Source organism: Sinocyclocheilus rhinocerous, unplaced genomic scaffold, assembly GCF_001515625.1.
Source record: "Sinocyclocheilus rhinocerous isolate Xijiao unplaced genomic scaffold, SAMN03320098_v1.1 scaffold860, whole genome shotgun sequence".
Classification (NCBI taxonomy): Eukaryota; Metazoa; Chordata; class Actinopteri; order Cypriniformes; family Cyprinidae; genus Sinocyclocheilus; species Sinocyclocheilus rhinocerous.
Window position 1 is genome coordinate 1,007,720 of NW_015638565.1, and position 19,003 is coordinate 1,026,722.

At 35.9% G+C, this 19,003-nt stretch overlaps 4 protein-coding genes across 7 annotated transcripts in view; 2 read left to right on the plus strand and 2 right to left on the minus strand.

Annotated features, from left to right (window-relative positions):
• Nucleotides 1–2,178: 2,178 nt before the first annotated feature.
• Nucleotides 2,179–7,272, minus strand: LOC107749755 (FAS-associated factor 2-like). Its single transcript, XM_016564912.1, has 12 exons — nucleotides 7,150–7,272; nucleotides 6,214–6,282; nucleotides 5,965–6,099; nucleotides 5,596–5,672; nucleotides 5,351–5,489; nucleotides 4,665–4,750; nucleotides 4,473–4,564; nucleotides 4,163–4,340; nucleotides 3,942–4,017; nucleotides 3,459–3,554; nucleotides 2,891–3,034; nucleotides 2,179–2,632 (listed from the first exon to the last, which is right to left on the minus strand). Exons 1-12 carry the CDS (start codon nucleotides 7,210–7,212, stop codon nucleotides 2,450–2,452), a joined length of 1,338 nt encoding a protein of 445 aa, XP_016420398.1. The 5' UTR covers nucleotides 7,213–7,272; the 3' UTR covers nucleotides 2,179–2,449.
• Nucleotides 7,273–7,999: 727 nt separating this feature from the next.
• Nucleotides 8,000–10,010, plus strand: LOC107749757 (HIG1 domain family member 2A-like). The gene is made up of 2 exons (XM_016564919.1): nucleotides 8,000–8,278; nucleotides 9,559–10,010. The coding sequence occupies exons 1-2, from the start codon at nucleotides 8,095–8,097 to the stop codon at nucleotides 9,723–9,725; spliced, it is 351 nt and encodes a 116-aa protein (XP_016420405.1). The 5' UTR covers nucleotides 8,000–8,094; the 3' UTR covers nucleotides 9,726–10,010.
• A 1,189-nt stretch (nucleotides 10,011–11,199) lies between these two features.
• LOC107749760 (clathrin light chain B-like) lies at nucleotides 11,200–17,152 on the minus strand. 4 transcript variants are annotated; one of them, XM_016564926.1, is made up of 7 exons: nucleotides 17,089–17,152; nucleotides 16,739–16,982; nucleotides 15,550–15,599; nucleotides 15,303–15,420; nucleotides 14,450–14,561; nucleotides 13,441–13,494; nucleotides 11,200–12,423 (listed from the first exon to the last, which is right to left on the minus strand). In XM_016564926.1, exons 2-7 carry the CDS (start codon nucleotides 16,917–16,919, stop codon nucleotides 12,252–12,254), a joined length of 687 nt encoding a protein of 228 aa, XP_016420412.1. In that variant the 5' UTR covers nucleotides 16,920–16,982; nucleotides 17,089–17,152; the 3' UTR covers nucleotides 11,200–12,251. The 4 variants fall into 4 exon arrangements, with proteins under 4 accessions (XP_016420412.1, XP_016420410.1, XP_016420409.1 ...); XM_016564924.1 differs by having other exon boundaries at nucleotides 16,739–16,979; nucleotides 17,089–17,144; XM_016564923.1 differs by having other exon boundaries at nucleotides 16,739–17,138.
• A 1,423-nt stretch (nucleotides 17,153–18,575) lies between these two features.
• Nucleotides 18,576–19,003, plus strand: part of LOC107749758 (PDZ and LIM domain protein 7) — a 41,127-nt gene continuing 40,699 nt past the window's right edge. The window contains exon 1 of the mRNA XM_016564920.1: nucleotides 18,576–18,758. Coding sequence (XP_016420406.1) covers nucleotides 18,738–18,758 — 21 coding nt within the window. The 5' untranslated portion in view covers nucleotides 18,576–18,737. The remainder of the gene's footprint in view (nucleotides 18,759–19,003) is intronic.

A 19,003-nucleotide genomic window follows, 5' to 3' on the forward strand; every position in this document is an offset into this window, starting at 1 on the left:
ACACAGCCTCGTTTTCATTCCTTTCAAAAATTGAATATTGTGCTACTCTAAGTTCTATAATATATTTTGTATAAAAAATTATTCCGTAAAAATTTAGACCTAGGGATGCCAAGTATGTCAACATATCATTTATAGGTCAATATCAGCCTCTTTTTTTTTGTTAAATTTGTTTTAGGAAGAAATTGAACATTAATTGTTTCCTTTTTTGCATCTAGGAACATCCATAGATTACTGCAAAAAATGTAATTATATATATATATATTATTATTTTATTTTTTTTCTTGGAAAATTTTTAACTATTAAAGTTACTTTGAGATGTGCAGTAAATTCTGTTTCAGACCACACACACAAACGCTGTGGAATATTACCCAAATGTGTCCCTGGACCACAAAACCAGTCATAAGGGTCAATTTTTTAAAATTGAGATTTATACATCAACTGAAAGCTGAATAAATAAGCTTTGCATTGATGTATGGTTTGATTTTACTGGGTTTTTTTGTGATCAAATACATGCGGCCTTGGTGAAAATTTTAAAAACATTAAAAAAAATTTGAACGGTATACTTTTATATATTTATATACTTTTATTGTAATATAAAATAATTATATCGGTTGACATAGCTCCCACCACTAATTAGCATATGTGACCCTGGATCACAAAACCAGTCATAAGGGTCAATTTTTTTAAATTGAGATTTATACATCAACTGAAAGCTGAATAAATAAGCTTTGCATTGATGTATGGTTTATTAGGATAGGAAAATATTTGGCCGAGATACAACTGTTTGAAAATCTGGAATCTGAGGGTGCAAAAAATATTGAGAAAATCGCCTTTAAATTTTTCCAAATGAAGTTCTTCGCAATGCATATTGCTAATCAAAAATTAAGTTTTGATATATTTACAGTAGGAAATTTACAAAATATCTTCATGGAACATGATCTTTACTTAATATCCTAGTGATTTTTGGCATAAAAGAAAAATCGATAATTTTGACCCATACAATGTTTTTTTGGCTATTGCTAAAAATATACCCAAGCGACTTAAGACTGGTTTTGTGGTCCAGGGTCACAAATAATCATTCAAATTCTGGTTATGGCTCTGTGAGTTCTATTATCTAGCCAGCATCCCATAGGTACCTCCTTTAATTATAATAAATTATAACTAATATTATAAATATAATTTTTTTTAATCAAACTGTATACATTTATCTATAGCAGATTTCAAAATAAACATTCATACAATATTATCATACTGTACATTATAACGTTGCCTAGATTCACCTCTAGCATACAAAAACAAAGTATACTTAAAGTATAGATTTAAAATATTAGTCATAAAAATATATATATTGCCATATTGCCTAAAATATCAATGTATCCCTATTTAGGATTTTATTTATTTTTTGCATTGAGACATTATCAATTAATTCATATTCTCAATGTTCATCATTGCTATGATACAGTAATATAAATCAACCAGTCTGGACATGATTTATTAATTAAAATCAGAATAAAGGCAGTATAACAAATACTACCATGGTATATAAATACTGTACATTTTTTCTACATTAAAATGTGAAAATGTCACAATGCAAAGAAAAAAAACAAACATTTAATTTAGTGAAATGTGACCAATCTTCTGACCAGCTTTATGAGATTCAACCTAATAGTTCAAACTCACATTCAAACACTTAATGCTATAAAACAAGGTAATCTGGGTTACTGCCTCTCCAATTACTTTATGAAATTTTACCATGAATGTTTTAAGTCATTATTTATCGCCATAATTTATTTCCACATACCTACAAAAATATTAAACTTGCCATGGCTTCAGGTTTGTGTAGCAGGCTGCAATGCAAATGTTGAACATGCTTGAACCAAAACATTGTTAGTCAAACCACAACAACATTTTAAAATGTTTAATTTAGAATTGGAAAATGACATCTTTACATGACCAGAACCATCAGATGGACGACAGGCAACATAGGCATCTATGAATTACCACAGGCACACTATGGGCCTGGGCAGACTTGCACTATACTCTATATAGACAAAGCCACATGGAAAAGCTGTTGCCTTTAGTTTTCTTATTTGAATTCTCTTGAACCGCAAGCAGCCCATCGGATCCTTTGCCGACAACCCTCTTTTGGTCGTTAGATGAGATACATTATATGGTCGACTTTGATTTGCATTAAAAAAAAGAAAAGAAAACAGTTGTGGCTTCCAAGCTTGTCCTTAAATATCTAGGTCATATATTTACAGGGCCGTTCACCTTGCACTCATTTTACGGAACAAAACTTCACTGCAGGGAAGGATGGGTTATTTTTCTTTTTTTCTTTTTAAATTCAGTAAAAGGTTTATCTCAGTGACCCCTCATCCAGGCCATCAAACAGAAGAACAAACTGGAGGGGAGGCGGGACTTGAGTGGTGAGCAGGGGGTTAGCTAAATGTCAATCGTCTGTAAGGTCCTGCACAAAGAGGACTTCTGACCGGCTCAGACCGGCCTCCCTCAGAGTGGGGGGATTGGGCTGCTCTTCCATCGGCAGGCAAGGCAGGACCCGGCGTGGGAAATTCGTTACTATTTGGAATTTCTCAGGGGTCTCTTTCAATGAAAACAGGAAGTCGTGTATTTCCTAAAAGGAGGAAAAAGAAGTTTTAGACACTGGTTTTCAGTTCAAAATTTAAAATACAGTTTTTTTTTATATTAGGTATTGTATAATACAATAAAACACTAAGCCTTGTTTTTCCCCAAACATCAGCGTTAAAACCCTGAAAACAGAGTGTCTGATGAGCCTGTGTTCTTATCTTTAACAACAGACGCTGATATACTGTTATGGTACTCCACACTGCACAAACAAGAAAAAAAATAAAAATAAATGAAGGGTGTTTACCGCCAATGACTGGCTGAAGAGGAATCGTCGCTCCACGCGGGTATCGTTGGGCAGTTTGAACACTATTTTGACACTGTCTGGGTCGTCCAGGGGCGGCTCAGGAGGAAGACACTCAGACTTGCGCTCCTTCTCTTCTTCCAGTGTCTGTAATTACATAATCATTAGGAAGTCATTAAGTGTGATTAATCATAGCTACAGATGTCAGAAATTTGTCAACTTACTAAACAAACGGGCATCATCAACAATTACATGTGATGTGCAAAGAAAGGGACAGCAGGTTTTAAGTTAGAGACAGTATATGCAACTGTTCTCAAGAGTATGAAATGACAACATACTTTCGTCACAGACAGTACAATTTTTTACTGCTTTTTGTTGATTTAATTTCTATTTAAATCCGATTTTGTTATTTTTCTGTGATCAGTTACTTAAAAAAATTAATTATATCCTGTAATTCAATGTTTTTTTAAAAGATTGACAGCAATGTTAATTGTCGAATTCATTTGTAAATTAATTTTTCTTTACATAATAGCAAATTACTTAATTTGCTTACGAAGAGTAAATTACTTACTCTTCGTCTCCTCTCTTCGGCAAGGATGCTCTGGCGTGCATTCTCTTCCTCTTGACGTTTCTGCTCTTGTTCTTCTCTTTTCTTTCTGTCTTTTTCCTGGTCTGCACGGAGGGATGCCACTCAGGGGTCTCTTTCAATGAAAACAGGAAGTCGTGTATTTCCTAAAAGGAGGAAAAAGAAGTTTTAGACACTGGTTTTCAGTTCAAAATTTAAAATACAGTTTTTTTTTATATTAGGTATTGTATAATACAATAAAACACTAAGCCTTGTTTTTCCCCAAACATCAGTGTTAAAACCCTGAAAACAGAGTGTCTGATGAGCCTGTGTTCTTATCTTTAACAACAGACACTGATATACTGTTATGGTACTCCACACTGCACAAACAAGAAAAAAAATAAAAATAAATGAAGGGTGGCTCTGGCGTGCATTCTCTTCCTCTTGACGTTTCTGCTCTTGTTCTTCTCTTTTCTTTCTGTCTTTTTCCTGGTCTGCACGGAGGGATGCCAGGTAAGCTTCATCTTGCTGCTGCCTCAGTACCTGCGTCTGATTCCTCTCCTCCCTGGAGAGCGGGAGAGAGATAGATAGATAGATAGATAGAGAGAGAGATTATGTACAGTGTAGTTTCTTTTTAATGTTGTAATTAAATGCCCTTCACACATCTGGGTGAGTTTCAATTCTTCAGAAAGCTAATGACGTAATCTTACCGCTCTAGTCGTTCTGACATGAGATATGTCTGGTTTGCCTCCATGATGAAGGTCAGCTGGTTAATAAGATCCTCAGGCTGGATCAGCCCCTCCAGTCTCCCAACAACTGTCATTTTGCGGTCCTTCAGCATGATCATAGCCAGGAAGGGATAGGTGTTCTCACGCAGGGCCTGAGAGACTGAACACACAACAAAGAAAAGATAATGAACTCAAACCACATCTCGTGAGATGACAATGACGACGGCACAACAACATTCAGAAAGGGATTAATCAAGAGACTGGGAAGTGAAGTTGATGGGAAGCTGGTTACCTCGGTAACCCTCTGGCTTGCTGGTGGAACAGGCCCAAAACAGCATCCTTGTGTTAATGAAGGTCAGTGCCTCTTCTGAACATAATGTGGTTCTAAGAAAGAGAGACAAACAGACAAGAGGTCTGGTTATGAGATCAGAAGCTCACCAAGATGTAAATGCGAATAGAGGAGAACATCCAACTTAAAACCTACCGGCAGAACTCATCCGTGTCCTGGTGATCTTCTCCATGAAGATAAACTAACAAGTAGCGAAGTTCTCGCTTGGCATCATTCAGAGCCTAGAAGAAAAAACATTAAGAACATTTTTGGATTTACTTAAAGGGGTCATATGATGCGATTTCAATTTTTCCTTTCTCTTTGGAGTGTTAAAAGCTCTTGGTGCATAAAGAAGATCTGTAAAGTTGCAAAGACTAAAGTCTCAAATCCAAAGAGATATTCTTTATAAAAGTTAAGAGTCAGCCACGCCTACCTAAAACGGCTCGTTCTAACACCCCCCCACATGTCTACATCAAGATGTGGGAAGATTTGTATAACGCCGCCCAAAAGTTCATGCAAAGAAAGAAGGCGTAACTTTTATTCTCGCTGTAGTATTGTTGCCGCCGCCGCCGCCGCCATGATCACAAATGCAGACATGGTTTTATGTTTACGCGGCGCGATGTGTTTTTGAACCTTAAACCGCATAAACATTTCATTACACCAAATACACCAAATAATGTTCTTTTTAGCAACATCATATGACCCTTTTAATGCAAGATGTTTCAGATGTCTGCCTGGTAAATTGGTCAAATACGTGCAAAAGTTAAATGTTCTTAATCTTTTATTTGATACTTTAGTTCATTTTGTTCCTTTAATTTGGTTTGTTTTCTATATTAGCATACCTGACTATATGTTCCCTGGTAGAATACAGGATGTGATCGACCATATTTCTCCTCAAAACTATGAATAAAGGACATGACATCTCCAACAGGATCTGTGACACGACCCCTTGGATCTGGTCGAATGAATCTCAGGGCGAATCTGAAGAATTCGAGAGAGGAAGAAACATCAGTGGAAAGACTAGTTACTACTGTAGTGTGAAATATAACAAGTCTATATTAGATTATTAGTTTAACTGCTTTAATACCTGAATATGTCCAGAAGTGTATAATACGTAAACCTGAAGGGAAGTATTATCAAATAGTAACTCCACCCTAATAAGCCCTGTAAAAGAGAAAAACATTTATATAAGCAGTTTATTTAATATTTATAGAGGACCATGTTGCAATATCTGTCATAGCGCCGCTGTTTTACTAGGGTATTACCCTGAACCGTCTGCATGTCATAGCAGGTCGGAACCAGAATCTTTCATTGGCATTTTAGTATTTACCACAGCTAGATAAAAATGTTTTAAGTATTTATAATTATTGAAAACACTAGTACAAAGATATGAGCACTGGGAATGAAGGAAAAAAAAAACAGAACACAGAACATAAAAACCAAAATACTCTCTTACTCTAGGCTGTGGCCTTGAGACAATATAGCTATACACTCTGTGGTCTGTTGTGTTGACCTGTAACGGTCTGGTGGGCGGCGGGTTGAAGACACTCGGAACTCCTTCTTGCTCATTTAGTCTGTCTTGTACTGCGGCCTGTAAAAAGATTTCAATTAATCCCAATAATTTGAATAATGTTCCTAATACAAAAAGGTTAAACTGACAATACAAGAATAAAAGGATCCATTCATCTGGTTTACCAGCTCTCACCTCAATGTTCCAATTGTGTTGTTCTAATGTGCGCCGACATTGGTCCATTGACTCCAAGCCTGTCAGGTCCTGAATAAGAAGAACAAATCTCACGTTATTTGCAAACAAAGGAAAAGAGCTGAAATCTGTTGTCATAAGTTAAACAATAAAAATCCTGTTGCATGACAGATGTTTACTAAATATGTGACCAGCTTTGCTAATGAATGAAACATTTGGGTGGCAGTGTGTTTATAAAATTATAGATAAAGTGAGTGTTTTCGAGATCAGTCATTATTCAAGGGCATGTTTCTTTTATATTACTCTGACTATGACTCAGGAGTAGATGATGAACAAGTAAACTTCTCCAGTGATTGCTGCTACCAGTTTAAAACAAGACAAAAAATCCCCTAAATGCAGCAAGTTTAAAAGTTGAGGTATTGGCAGACTGGGGGGCAGATTAGCACTGTCTCAAAACCTAGTAAACTGTCTATCTAGATGGCGTTTTACGTAGCGTTCAGGACGACTAGCTGTTCTTCCTCCGTCCGTCAAAAAACCTGTCCGAATGCTACCTAACTAGACAGCACTTTGGCCATCATAGGCGCACTTTCCTCTGACCAAATCTGCTGTCTAGGTAGGCAGCTCTCTAGATTTTGAGACATAACCAATGTCTCGCTGCCTAACTGACAGCTGCCATTTCAACTAAAACAAAAGACACTTGTATACACGAGAAAGTCTTTATGTGGGCATAAATCAAAAGGATATTATTCAGATTAAGTCTGTATTTATTAGATAAACTGAAGCTGGTGTCAGCTGAGTAAAAAATAACGGCAGTTAGCTCGCTGACTGGTCATTTATACTTAAAGCAGCTGAGCTGGACACTGCGAACACTATTTTTCTGATAAGTAAGTCTATAAAAGATCCAATCAGTATGTATTAACCAGACAATCTAATTGGTACCTGAAACTGAAGGAGTTTTTCAGTTTGAGCCTGAGATAATTCCTGTTCTTCTGGCGCCGCCATCTTACCTCGCCGAGCCCTAACAAAACGCGATGACGTTTAAAGCGTGCTGACGTGACCAATGCGTAAAACGTTGAACCAACGCTTTCTTTTTTTGCGCCGCCTGCTGCGCAGGAGTCGTGTGGCGTATCTTCTACCTTCATTTGTTTTTTCAAAGAAAAATATTAATTTATAATATACATAAACAATAAAAGGTGTTCTTGTCATTTTAATTGAACATTAAGTGCAGCTAGTAACCATAATTCATTCAATTATCTATGCTATAATATTGCGGGTAAAGCACATTATGTACTGTGATATTAGAAAAAAGATATTACACAAAAAGTGTCTAAAATTAAAACATAAACACCAGTTATGTCATGTGATGCACAGCTGGCGGAGATGCCCTGTTCTATCTGTTTATTCCACTTCTTGTTAACAGAAGTAGTATACTCAAGACTGAGATTAGGTCATATTGGATTGAATGATACACTGCAGACAATAGGGAAGAGTAATGGATTATGTACAAGATGTCAAACCAAGGAAGATGTAGAACACGTCTTGTTTAGATGTAATAAATACCATGAATACAGGCAGAAATGGCAGGAAATGGAAGAAGAAAATAAAATTGAAGATATTCTTAGAGAACAAGGGATGGAAAGAAATAGACTCAAAGCTTTGTTTATATTTCTTGAAAATACTGGATTAATAAAAATAATTTAGAAACGAAAAGACCCCACCCCCCCAAGTAAGTATCTGCCAAGTCCCTTTACACACCCCTGTACAGTAGGTGGCGATATGCAATAATTACAAGTTGCAAAAGCCAAGAAAAAAGAAGAAGAAGAAGAAGAAGAAGAAGAAGAAGAAGAAGAAGAAGAAGAAGAAGAAGAAGAAGACGTTCTAAGCATGGCAACTGCGACGACCCCGGTTGGCCAAGATCAACCGACCAAAGCAGATCGTCCACCCGTCGTGTTTGATTTGTCTCAGCCTCTGGTTATCGAGGGATTTACCCCGCTGCCCAGAGCGAAGGAGGAGAATTTTAAAGACAAATTCATCCGGAAGACCAAAGAGAATCCATTCGTCCCTATAGGTGAGTTACGTAAAACAGTAAACAGTGACTTACACATTACACAAGTACACCAAATACAGCTTCATATGATTTTGGTTACCAACAATACAATTAAACGTCATTAAAGATCAAATTCAGAGTGCTTTGAATATACTTAATGTAACATTTGTGCAATGTCATTGCATGGAAACCTCTTATGTCATGCATTTCAGATCAAAGTGATCATCTTGCAGTGACATATATGGCATGTTCCATTAACCATGCAGCTGAGATTTACATTTTACACTGACAGAAGTTAAATGTGCAGAGTTTGACTTTCGTTTACCCCTGTACAAAGTAACATATACGTTAGCAGTTGATACACTGAGTTCCCTGCTCTGTGTTATGGAAGTGCTGCCGTGCAAATTCTTTGTTGTGTCAGAACCAGAAAGGGGGAAAAAAGGGATGAAATACAATAAACAAAAACAGCGACATTGTTTATGAGAGGAATAGTGATTCAAACCAAACTCTTACAACAATAAAACAACAACAATATATTTCTAATATAAATGTATAGTACATTTTGCTAGCTACCTTATTGATAGCAAGTTAAAAAAAGTTTTTCTAGTTTACTATTAACAATTGCTGTTGTAACAATATTTTGCCAAACATATACTACTGTTCAAACGTTTGGGGCTGGTAAGAATTTTTTTTCTTTTTTTATGTTTATTGAAGACTCATACTCATCAAGGCTACATTTATTTGATTAAAATATGGTAAAAACATATAGTAAAAAAATAAACATTTATCAATGTCAAAAACAGTTCTGCTGCTTAATATTAATGATGATTTTTGGATGAATAGATGGTTCAAAAGGACAGCATATATGTGAAATAGATTTTTTTTTTTAAATATTATATTGTCACTTTTGATCCCCCCCCCAAAAAACCTTACTGACCACAAACTTTTGAATGGTAGTGTTTTGGGTGGGTAGTAAGCGAAGTTAAATCACAACCAGAATCCCAGAACACAGTGGATTTTCCACCAAACACACCCTTCTCTCCAGCTGTGGGGTTTGAATGTGACCCATACAGCAGTCCAGCTGGGCTTTACTCAAAATACAAACAATAAAAACAGAAAAGCAAGACTGTTACGCCAGAAGAAATAAAAATACATTTTAATGTTTTAACATCTTTCACAGAAAGATTCTATCAGAGCAAACCACGTGATAATGTGTAATTTATGGTCAATGCATAATTCTTGTTTTGTATAGTATAAGATCAGTAGAATAGCTATCATTTTTCTGTGATTTTCCTCCTCAGGTTGTTTGGGAACAGCAGGAGCATTGATCTACGGCCTCAGCGCCTTCAGACGGGGCAAAACTCGACAGTCCCAGCTGCTAATGAGAGCCCGTATCTTCGCTCAAGGCTTCACCGTCGTTGCTATTATAGTGGGTGTAGCTGCCACAGCACTGAAGCCTAAGCAGTGAAGAGAAGACACCAGACCCTGTTTGACCAAACTGACAAGCGCCTTACATGGTCGATGGGTGAAATGTGATGTGAATATGGAATGAACTGAACATTAAATGCCAATTGTTCGCATTTTTTTTTTCTTTACAGAAAAAGGTCCAGTGTAAGAACTCATATTATAGATCTACAGGTGGTAGATGGCACTATTCGCAAATTGTATCAATATGCCACACTTATACACACATTTAAAGGTACAGTTCACCCCAAAATGAAAAATCTGTTTTACAATCATTAACTCACCCTCAAGTTGTTCCAAACCTGTATGAGTTTCTTTCTTCTGTTAAGCACAAAAGAAGATATTTTGAAGAATGTTTGTAACCAAGCAGTTGATGATAGCCAGTGACTTTTATAGTATGGAAAAAAATATATATTATGGAAGTCAATGGTTACTCGCATTCTTCAAATTATCTTCTTTTGTGCTTAACAGAAGAAAGAAACTGATACAGGTTTGGCACAACTTGAGGGTAAGTAAATGATGATTTTCATTTTTGGGTTAAGTATCCCTTTTATACCCACTATTTCATTTAAAGAGTCACAAAATTGTATGGTTGACAGGCATAGTACCTGTTTTTCCATGTTGATGACCATTGCTTGAAACATTAAAATGCACTTTTGTTTTTTTTTAACCTCAATTTTCTGTATGTATTTAGAAGGACTACTTAAGCTGCTGTGTATTTGCTAATGGGAATTGATCATGAGAATTTGTGATATTAAATCTCCCAAGTGTGATAAATGTTAGTCTCATTTTAAAAAGTCACAATAAATATAGTCTCAATGCATATGTTTTTAAATGAATTTATTTTAACGTTTTACTGAATACAGAATAATTATTGCATGGTCTGCACTGATGCACAAACATTTTGGAGTCAGGGTAAGGGCTAGGAGATCTATAAAAGGGGGACTGAGAAATCCAGCCAAATTTAAATTACAAATCAATTTTCACTAGATTGTTGAATTAGACCCCAAAGTTTATTTGAAGCAGAGTCAAAAACATACAGATGGTTTCTTTGGCTATTAACCATCATTTGTTATAATATGCAACTAAAGTTATCTTAAAAGCCAACAAAAATTCAATTTTCAATAGAAAGGCCTCCTAACTTATTCAAATAATCTGTAACATGTATACATGTGCCATGAAATAAAATGGATTACAAATTCAAAATCTGGACTATAAAAAGCAGTACATGTTTAAATTCCAGCATTTTAAAGTAAAAATACAACTACCTGCATTTTCTTACAGCTATGTTTTATTTCTAGCGCTTTTGGCAGCTTTGAATGATGTAAGCCTACAGATCAGGGGTGGCGAACATCGGTCCTGGAGAGCCGCAGCCCTGCAGTTTTGCTTCAACCCTAATCAAACACACCTGAACAAGCTAATCAAGGTCTGAAGGGTTACTAGGAAGCTACAGGCAGGTGAGTTTTAATTAGGGTTGGAGCTGAACTCTGCAGGGTTGCGGCTCTCCAGGACTGGAGTTCGCCACCCCTGCTACAGATAGACAGTAAGCGTCACAGTGAGACAAGGTTTAGGCACAGGATTCATTGCTGTAGACTGAGGCCACAATTAACAAACTCCACACTAGAAAAGCACATGGTTCAAACTTATTACTATTAGTCCCTTATGTATATAGTAACATAACAGAACACATTAACCGCCATGTAAGCACAGGCATGTGCTTAATGTGCCATGAAGGATTTCTGTGCAGTGGTATATTAGCAGGTTAAATCTGAGTAATTCTCCTGTAAAAGATTTATTTTAAGTATAACAGAAGCTTTTATGGGCAACATGCACATTGAATTAAAAACGGCACTCAACTATTTGAATATTGAAAAGTGGTAATGTGTGAATTAGAATTAAACAAGAACCTTAGCAAGCTCAGAAATGTAACTTCCCTCTTGACAGTGAACAGAAATAAAACCAGATAATGCCAAACCCAGATACTGATTACAACACAACATTCAACTTAGGACGACAAATAAATGGTAAAAAAAAAAAATACTATATAGGGTGAGAGATTGTAACTAAACTGTCCCTGTGTAGACTGCAACCAAACACTTCCATTTCCTGTGTAACAAGGCAATAAAGACACTTACTGGTTCCAGTGAAGTTATGCTGTCTAATGGTTTGTGGGCACTGCAAAAAACACGACAATCACAAAAATAACTCATAAGCTAACCAAAATACTTTTGGCATTTGGATACATCTGCTGCCTTTCATGTATATTGGGATTAAGGGAAAAACTGGACTTGTTTTCAAATGATCGAGGTACACTTACAATGTTCTTCAACATATGGAACAGCCAAAGTCTTCTGACATTGCAAAACACCAGGGTACATAAATAGGAAGTTTAAATACAGTAAAGCATACACATTCAATGACCCTTTTTAAAACCATAAAAGCTTGAATTTGTTAGAGTGTTCAACCTCACTAAAATAAAGTGCAAGAGGGAACAAGAAAGAAAGCCTAGGAAATACAAGAGGGAGTTATGTTAGCGAAGCAGAGGCATCTGTTTTAGAGAAATAAGAACGGAGCGCATCCGAGACACGTCTTTAGTCTGACGGCTGGTTTTGGGGTTAAAGTCGCATAGTCGGGCCACTTTGTCCCATTCTGTTCCAGGACTGTCATCAACGCACTCCTTGAGGAAGACCTCCTCTGACACTCTACATGGACAGATAGGAGAGAATCATGAGAGCCAGCACTTCACAGATGCTCAGGTAAGAGCCATGTCACTTATCATCATCTCAAATGAAATTAGAGATCGACCAACATTATTTTCTACACCCAATAGAGATTATTTTCTGTCCTAGCCAGGTCTAAACACACTGAATGTGAAACTGTGACAATCACAGCCAATCAGAAGATATTTGATGTTAATATTTCATCTTTTTGGGTAGGCATGTTAAGTTAAGTGTTCCTCACTTTAGAATGAAAAGTGGAAGTTATAGACCTGTTAACAAGAATGTAAGTAGAAAAGTGTGATTATCATTAAAAATGTTGGTGGAACAGATCATTGGTCCATCTCTAAATGGAGTGAGAAATAAAGCCTGTATGTGATTACACTACTGTTCAAAACTTTGGGGTCGGTAAGATTTTGAAAGATATTGATACTTTTATTCAGTAAGGATGCATTCAATTGATCAAAAGCATATTTAAATAAACGCTGTTCTTTTGAACTTTCTATTCATCAAAAAATCAGGAAAGAAACATTTCCAAAAAAAATATTAAGCAGCACAACTGTTTTTAACATCGATAATAATAACAAATGTTTCTAAAGCACCAAATCAGCATATTAGAATGATTTCTGAAGGATCATGTGACACTGAAGACTGGAGTAATGGCTGTAGAAAATTCTGATTTGCCATCACAGGAATAAACTACATTTTAAAGGGGTCATATGATGCGATTTAAATTTTTCCTTTCTCTTTGGAGTGTTACAAGCTCTTGGTGCTTAAAGAAGATCTGTAAAGTTGCAAAGACTAAAGTCTCAAATCCAAAGAGATATTCGTTAGTGTTTTTACTGTATATTTTCATCAAATAAATGCAGCCCTGGAAAGCATAGGAGACTTTTCATTTGAAAAAATCGTACTGACCTCAACCTTATGAATGGTTGTTTATGTAATGCAAGCAAGAAACTGAGTGCAATTATGTACAATTTCACAGATTTGCATTAAACATACACAAAGTCAATGGCATCAGAGTTGGGCTGTTTGTAGAAAGTCTTATCAGCGATCCTAATGCACAAACAGGCAGGACAGTAGGAAGAGGAAAATCAAAGAAGAGAAATGAAAGGAAGAGAAAAATGGGAGCCGGAGAGTGAAAGAGAGAGAGATACATAAGAAGAAAGTCAGTCTCACACAAGCTGCCCATGAAAAGAAGTGTTAAAGTACATCAAATACTTTTTCATGACACCAAGAAGACTGAAGATACAACATCATATGCTATCCAATCAGTTTGATCATCCCCTCAGTACGAATTGTAAGTGCATTACTGTAAATAAGATTTTTGTTTCTGAGGAATAACTACATTTTTTAAGAGCTTAACCCGCATTGAACCTGGAACATTCCTTTATTGATTATTTAACTTGACATGTGCCTTTGTATCTCTCTCTGCTATAAATTCGCACACACACACACAATCACAATACTGTAATGTGAATAAAACGGTACACCCAATATCAAATTATAACTATTCACAATATGACACAAGTCAAAGTCGACGTGATTGTTATCAAGAATTAAAAGCATGCAGACAGCATTCGGAACAGTCTTCTCTGTGCACATGAAAAACTACAGTAAAAAACAGAGGGAATCAGATACCATGCAAGAATCTGTTGAGAAGTGTGAGAGGTGGCTGGCATTAGTTTCTCAGCAGTAAGACTCATGATGGATTAATTACATTTACTTGTGAGTATGAGAAAGATGAGACCTCATCTAAAACATATTATAAATATTAAAAAAATTTCAAAAAACAAATATCTTTAAATCAGCTAAAATTATACTAATGTCAATAGTAAACAATAAAACTGGCCTGTATTTTAGAGTTTGGCAAATTATTATTATTTTTTATGTTCTCCATTACAAGTCTTTTCTCGTATGGACTGGTGGTTCACAACTGTCTGTATCCTAATTTTCACTAACAAATACATACAGCTCAATCAATAAAGCCTGGATGTTAGAGTGAAAATACCTGTTGTTGGCTTTATTCTTCTCCATCTGTTCACTCTGGTGTACATGCCAGTCCTCTAGTTCCTTCCGGGCCTTTTCCCTCCACACAGCCTCAGCTGCTTTAGAAGCTGCATCTGCACATCAGAAAACAGAGAAAGTTCATACACAACACACAAATTGCTAGATTTGTATTAGAAGTAATAAATAAACAATAAGTAAGCAAGCAAGATTTATCCTCATATGTGAGATAATAATACATTTGGCTTTTTTCCTATTATAAATCAGCTACTTGAATAAAGGCTTTTAACTGTTTTTCCATTGAAGTGTGTACCTTTTCTTATTTGTGACATTTTGTTAATGTTTTGCTAGAAAATAATAAATACTGATGTCCATTACATGGCTGTAGCATAACTTAAAGTGAATGTTTTTGACTACTGCTGCCACTGTGGAAGTACTCTATTCCCATGATTCATTTGTTTCACAAAACACGAATGTTTTCTTTAAAGAGATGAAATGATTAGAATTCAACTGTCAACATGATCTAAGTGATCTAAACATGTTGGCCACCATATTAAGAGACCAGCTTTTTGTGGAATAAACTGGATAATTTTAAACATATTTGTCAAAAGCACTATTAATTGACTGGTTTTAAATTGAAGAAAAAAATAAAAAATAAAAAATAGAGAGCTTTTTAAATTAAATAACGTTAAACCAGCTTTTAAGAGCCAAGGCTTTCACCTGAGAAATTTCCTCCATATAATATTATGATATGCCAAATAATTGTCTTAATTGAACTTGGCAGTCTATCCAGTTTGTAACACACAAACACAAAAAGCACAATTTCCTACTGACAGTTATTTATAATTATTCAGTACCTAATTCCTCCAGCCGAGCCTTTTGTTCCTCCCTCCATTTGCGAAGGCTTTCAGGTTCTTGTCTCTGTATGTCGACTTGGGCAATGGCTGAGTAGCTGTCTGTTGTGCCGTTGGTGTCCTAATGTTTCAAGTAATGTAATGTTAACAACGTCTGTTCCTGGCACAACTGCCAATTGTGTTGTAGTACATAAAAACAAACAAGAGCATTTAATATGACAAGATTTGTTGCTTTTCTAACCACACTCACTTGAAACATATCTCTGTTTACAGCAGTAGCTGGTGCTTCTCCAAAATCACCTGCGCTCAAATAGAAGAAACAACATGAGTTTAAGCACTTGTTAGGCAACAGTTTCTACGCTACGTTGACTATAGAAACCTTACAAACATCACTGGAATGCAGCACACCTTGTTGGACCGTGAGTATGTAAAAACCTCTCTCACAATTTCTGGATCTAAGTCTGCAGGTGGGCTGGTGTGTGTTCACTTTTCAAAATGGTTTAGTTCAGCAACCTTGATTGTCTCTACTCTTTTGTTATTCACAAATAGCCTTTTCTAGTGCGCCTTTCCAGTTTGCTTGCTTGTCTTAACTTGATAGTGTGACAGGTGTGACTTTAACTCCAGCATTAAAGCTGAACATGTCATGTTAGACTACTGAAAAACTTTGACCACAAAACTTGATTTGGTGCGTATTAGTTTGGAGTTCACTTTATTATCTTAATAAAACTCATCAATCCAAATATATATCAAAGTCTTCATGGTTGTTGTCAATTATAAATAATCTCTCTCCACGACTGTCAGCTTATGGATAATTTTGATGATTATGATTGTAAATCACTTCCCACCCAATTCATATTACAGCATCTTTGCTATATTGTTATTATAAGTAATAACGATTAATATTAACAAACAACACATATGGTTGTTATTATTTTGTAAACTTGTAATTGTGGTTGTTTTTGTTGTAAGTCATTGAATTAATGTGCACTATCCTTTACTAAAAAGTGCTGTAGCAGTACTATTGTACAATGGCGGTATCCAGTGGTAATATAATATAATAATAATACAATATGTTTAGGACATGTATCATGGGATTCTTAAAAGTACTAGTAAATATCATGGCACAATAATTTCAGTACTGCCAAAGTACTTTTTGTATGGAATTGTCAAAAATCATGGTAATTTTTTTGTAAGTGATATGGCACTCATTTAGTACCATATTCATATAGTATGTACATGGTACTCCAAGTATACCATGGTACAATTTCAAAAATGGTAGCCTACTACTGGTACTTATATGAAATAAGGTTATTGTAGTAAGATTTTACATTAAGTTTACACTAAATACAAACTTGAATAGTCGTATAATCGTATAATAATATAATAAAAAGCGTAATAATGTTTAAGTGCAAGCAAGCAGGCCAGCGTAACACAATCACCTCCGAACGACGTGTACGTGTTCGCGGGCGGAGGTTCGCCGTCCTCCAGCGCGCCGAATCCGGCGCTGTCGTTCTCGATCACGGCGATCTCATTTTCCTGCTGGGCCAGAAACGCCGCGGCCGGATCTTCTTCTGCATGAACTCCGTTGTCGGAAGCCGAAAAGCCAAAGTCGTCAGCCATGTTTAACAAAGTAACACCGGCTTCCGTAAAGCTGCACTAAAACCCTCCAGCTGTTTTGTTCTTCTAGCAAGTTAGGAGTGTTTAAAGGAAAAATAAACTTACATTAGTTGTTAAAGGTCAAACATAGACAGATTTGCGCGTTGTAAAAGTATATACAATATTTTTTTACTTTTTTATGGCAGCAGGTTGGCTGTGAGTTGAATGACACGCAGCTCTTGTTGGGAGGGCTGGGAAAATATCTGTAACAATAATGTGAACGCACAGTAGATTTGTGGTGTTTTGTCTTCATCTGCTGGAGACAGTACGTAATTCAGACTTCGACCCTGCATCAAGGTGTTTGCCATAGTTCATACTGTGATGTGATGATTTGTTTTCCTTTTTCATCTTTAAAAATGTCAATGGAAGCTACTGGTTCTAAAAATGATCTTTAACCCCTTATGGTACGGAATAGCCATTATTATTATTATTATTATTATTATTGGCAATAATTAATTTCTACTCATTTCCTTGTTATTCTGAAAAAAAAAATCACAATATTGCACTATGGGAATTAGAAGAGCGAGGCCTTAAGATAGACAATGTGCTGTTTTTAAGTCACTTGACATTTGAATGTCCGTCCAAAACTCTTTTTCCCACTGTCACCCTCACACTGAAGACACCTGTTGAAGTGTTCCAGAAATTGCTCTATTAACCTCATTTCTAAACGTCTCTTCTCATGTTTTTTTTTGCAGCATCTTTGTTAAGTAAATTAGATCATTTTTATTCACAATTTAACTAACATAGTTTTACTGTAAATTGAGAAAATATCAATGTTTCGTTATGGCAATGCTGTACCACTATACGGAAAAATAGGTATGTTGCCATATGGCTATGCTGTACCATAGTGGAATTGCAGTAATGTATTTCCCCATTGGGATTGTTTATAGATAGTAGCATCAATAATATGATTGCAGTTATTTATTTATTTGAAGTGTTTAGTCTAGTATAGTTGTATTTATGTATAAATAACAAAATAATTTCTTCTTTTCAGAAAATGAATGCAGCAATAGGCTATTTTATGGAAAGGCCAATAGGAAGAGTGCGAAGTTAGCTTTTCCATGTGATGAGAGTGAGGATGAGTGAGCCTTCAGTGAAGGTTAAATGATAGGGATCTACGTATTTTTGGTTTGTATGAGTTCCAAGAATATAAAACTATCAATTTCTAAAAGAAATATGCATTTAAATAGAAAAGAAAATCATAATTTTATAGAAAAACTACTTTTGTTTGACCATTTTCCGTTGTGGTATAACCCCCCCCCCTTTTTGGAATTTCTATTTGTAATGGATCAAGAAAGAAACTTTAAATAATATAATAGAAAATATAACAATATAATGTAATCCTACTGAAATATAAACAAACAAATACTTAAATACATTAAAGAATTACATAAACACCGAATTATTGTTGGTAAATACATATTTGACATAAATGACTGGAGTAAATAAAATAAAATAAAAAAATAAAATAAAAAAATTACTGTGGCTGTATTCAACAAAGACATGAGTACCTGCTGGAGGGTAATAGATCCTCTTTGAATTTATATAGAAACTCAAACACATCATAGAACATATGTGAGTCTGGCCATGGGCGCGCGCCCACCGAGCCGTGCGTCAGGCCTCCACGTGACGCATGACGTATAATCAGAGTCCTACTAAAAGAAAATCCAACAGGGAAAACCTGCGGCTACTGCGCGCGACCTGACGCCCAAGTCCAGAAAGTTGTGAAGTTTACTTGATCTCCTTATAACAGCCCATCAGATCAGAAGACAGAAGGCTGCGATGTCTGCCGATCCGAAAGAGGTAAACGCACTGCTTCCCGACTTCTTTTTGGATGTACCGGCTGCAGCCGAGCTTTAAAGAAGAGTGTATCACGTTTCTAGGTTACATGGTCTCTCTAATGAGAAGTATTACAGAAGATTATTACTGGTTACGATGGCAAACTTCTGCATCAGTTTGAGCTGTGTGTATTTGATTTATGATGTAATTAAGGTTGCTATAATGTAGCTTTATGATTTAATGCGGCATGTTAATACAGTAGCCTAATT

Coding starts and splice junctions, on each gene's coding strand:
- LOC107749755 (XM_016564912.1), bottom strand. CDS start 7,212: ATGGCGGCGCCAGAAGAACAGGAATTATCTCAGGCTCAAACTGAAAAA. Junction 6,283..7,149: donor AAAAACTCCTTCAGTTTCAG/GTACCAATTAGA, acceptor CTTCTTATTCAG/GACCTGACAGGCTTGGAGTC. Junction 4,341..4,472: donor CAAGCCAGAGGGTTACCGAG/GTAACCAGCTTC, acceptor TTGTGTGTTCAG/TCTCTCAGGCCCTGCGTGAG.
- LOC107749757 (XM_016564919.1), top strand. CDS start 8,095: ATGGCAACTGCGACGACCCCGGTTGGCCAAGATCAACCGACCAAAGCA. Junction 8,279..9,558: donor GAATCCATTCGTCCCTATAG/GTGAGTTACGTA, acceptor TTTCCTCCTCAG/GTTGTTTGGGAACAGCAGGA.
- LOC107749760 (XM_016564926.1), bottom strand. CDS start 16,919: ATGGCTGACGACTTTGGCTTTTCGGCTTCCGACAACGGAGTTCATGCA. Junction 15,600..16,738: donor CACGTACACGTCGTTCGGAG/GTGATTGTGTTA, acceptor ATTTGAGCGCAG/GTGATTTTGGAGAAGCACCA. Junction 12,424..13,440: donor TCTGATGCCATTGACTTTGT/GTATGTTTAATG, acceptor CTGTCCATGTAG/AGTGTCAGAGGAGGTCTTCC.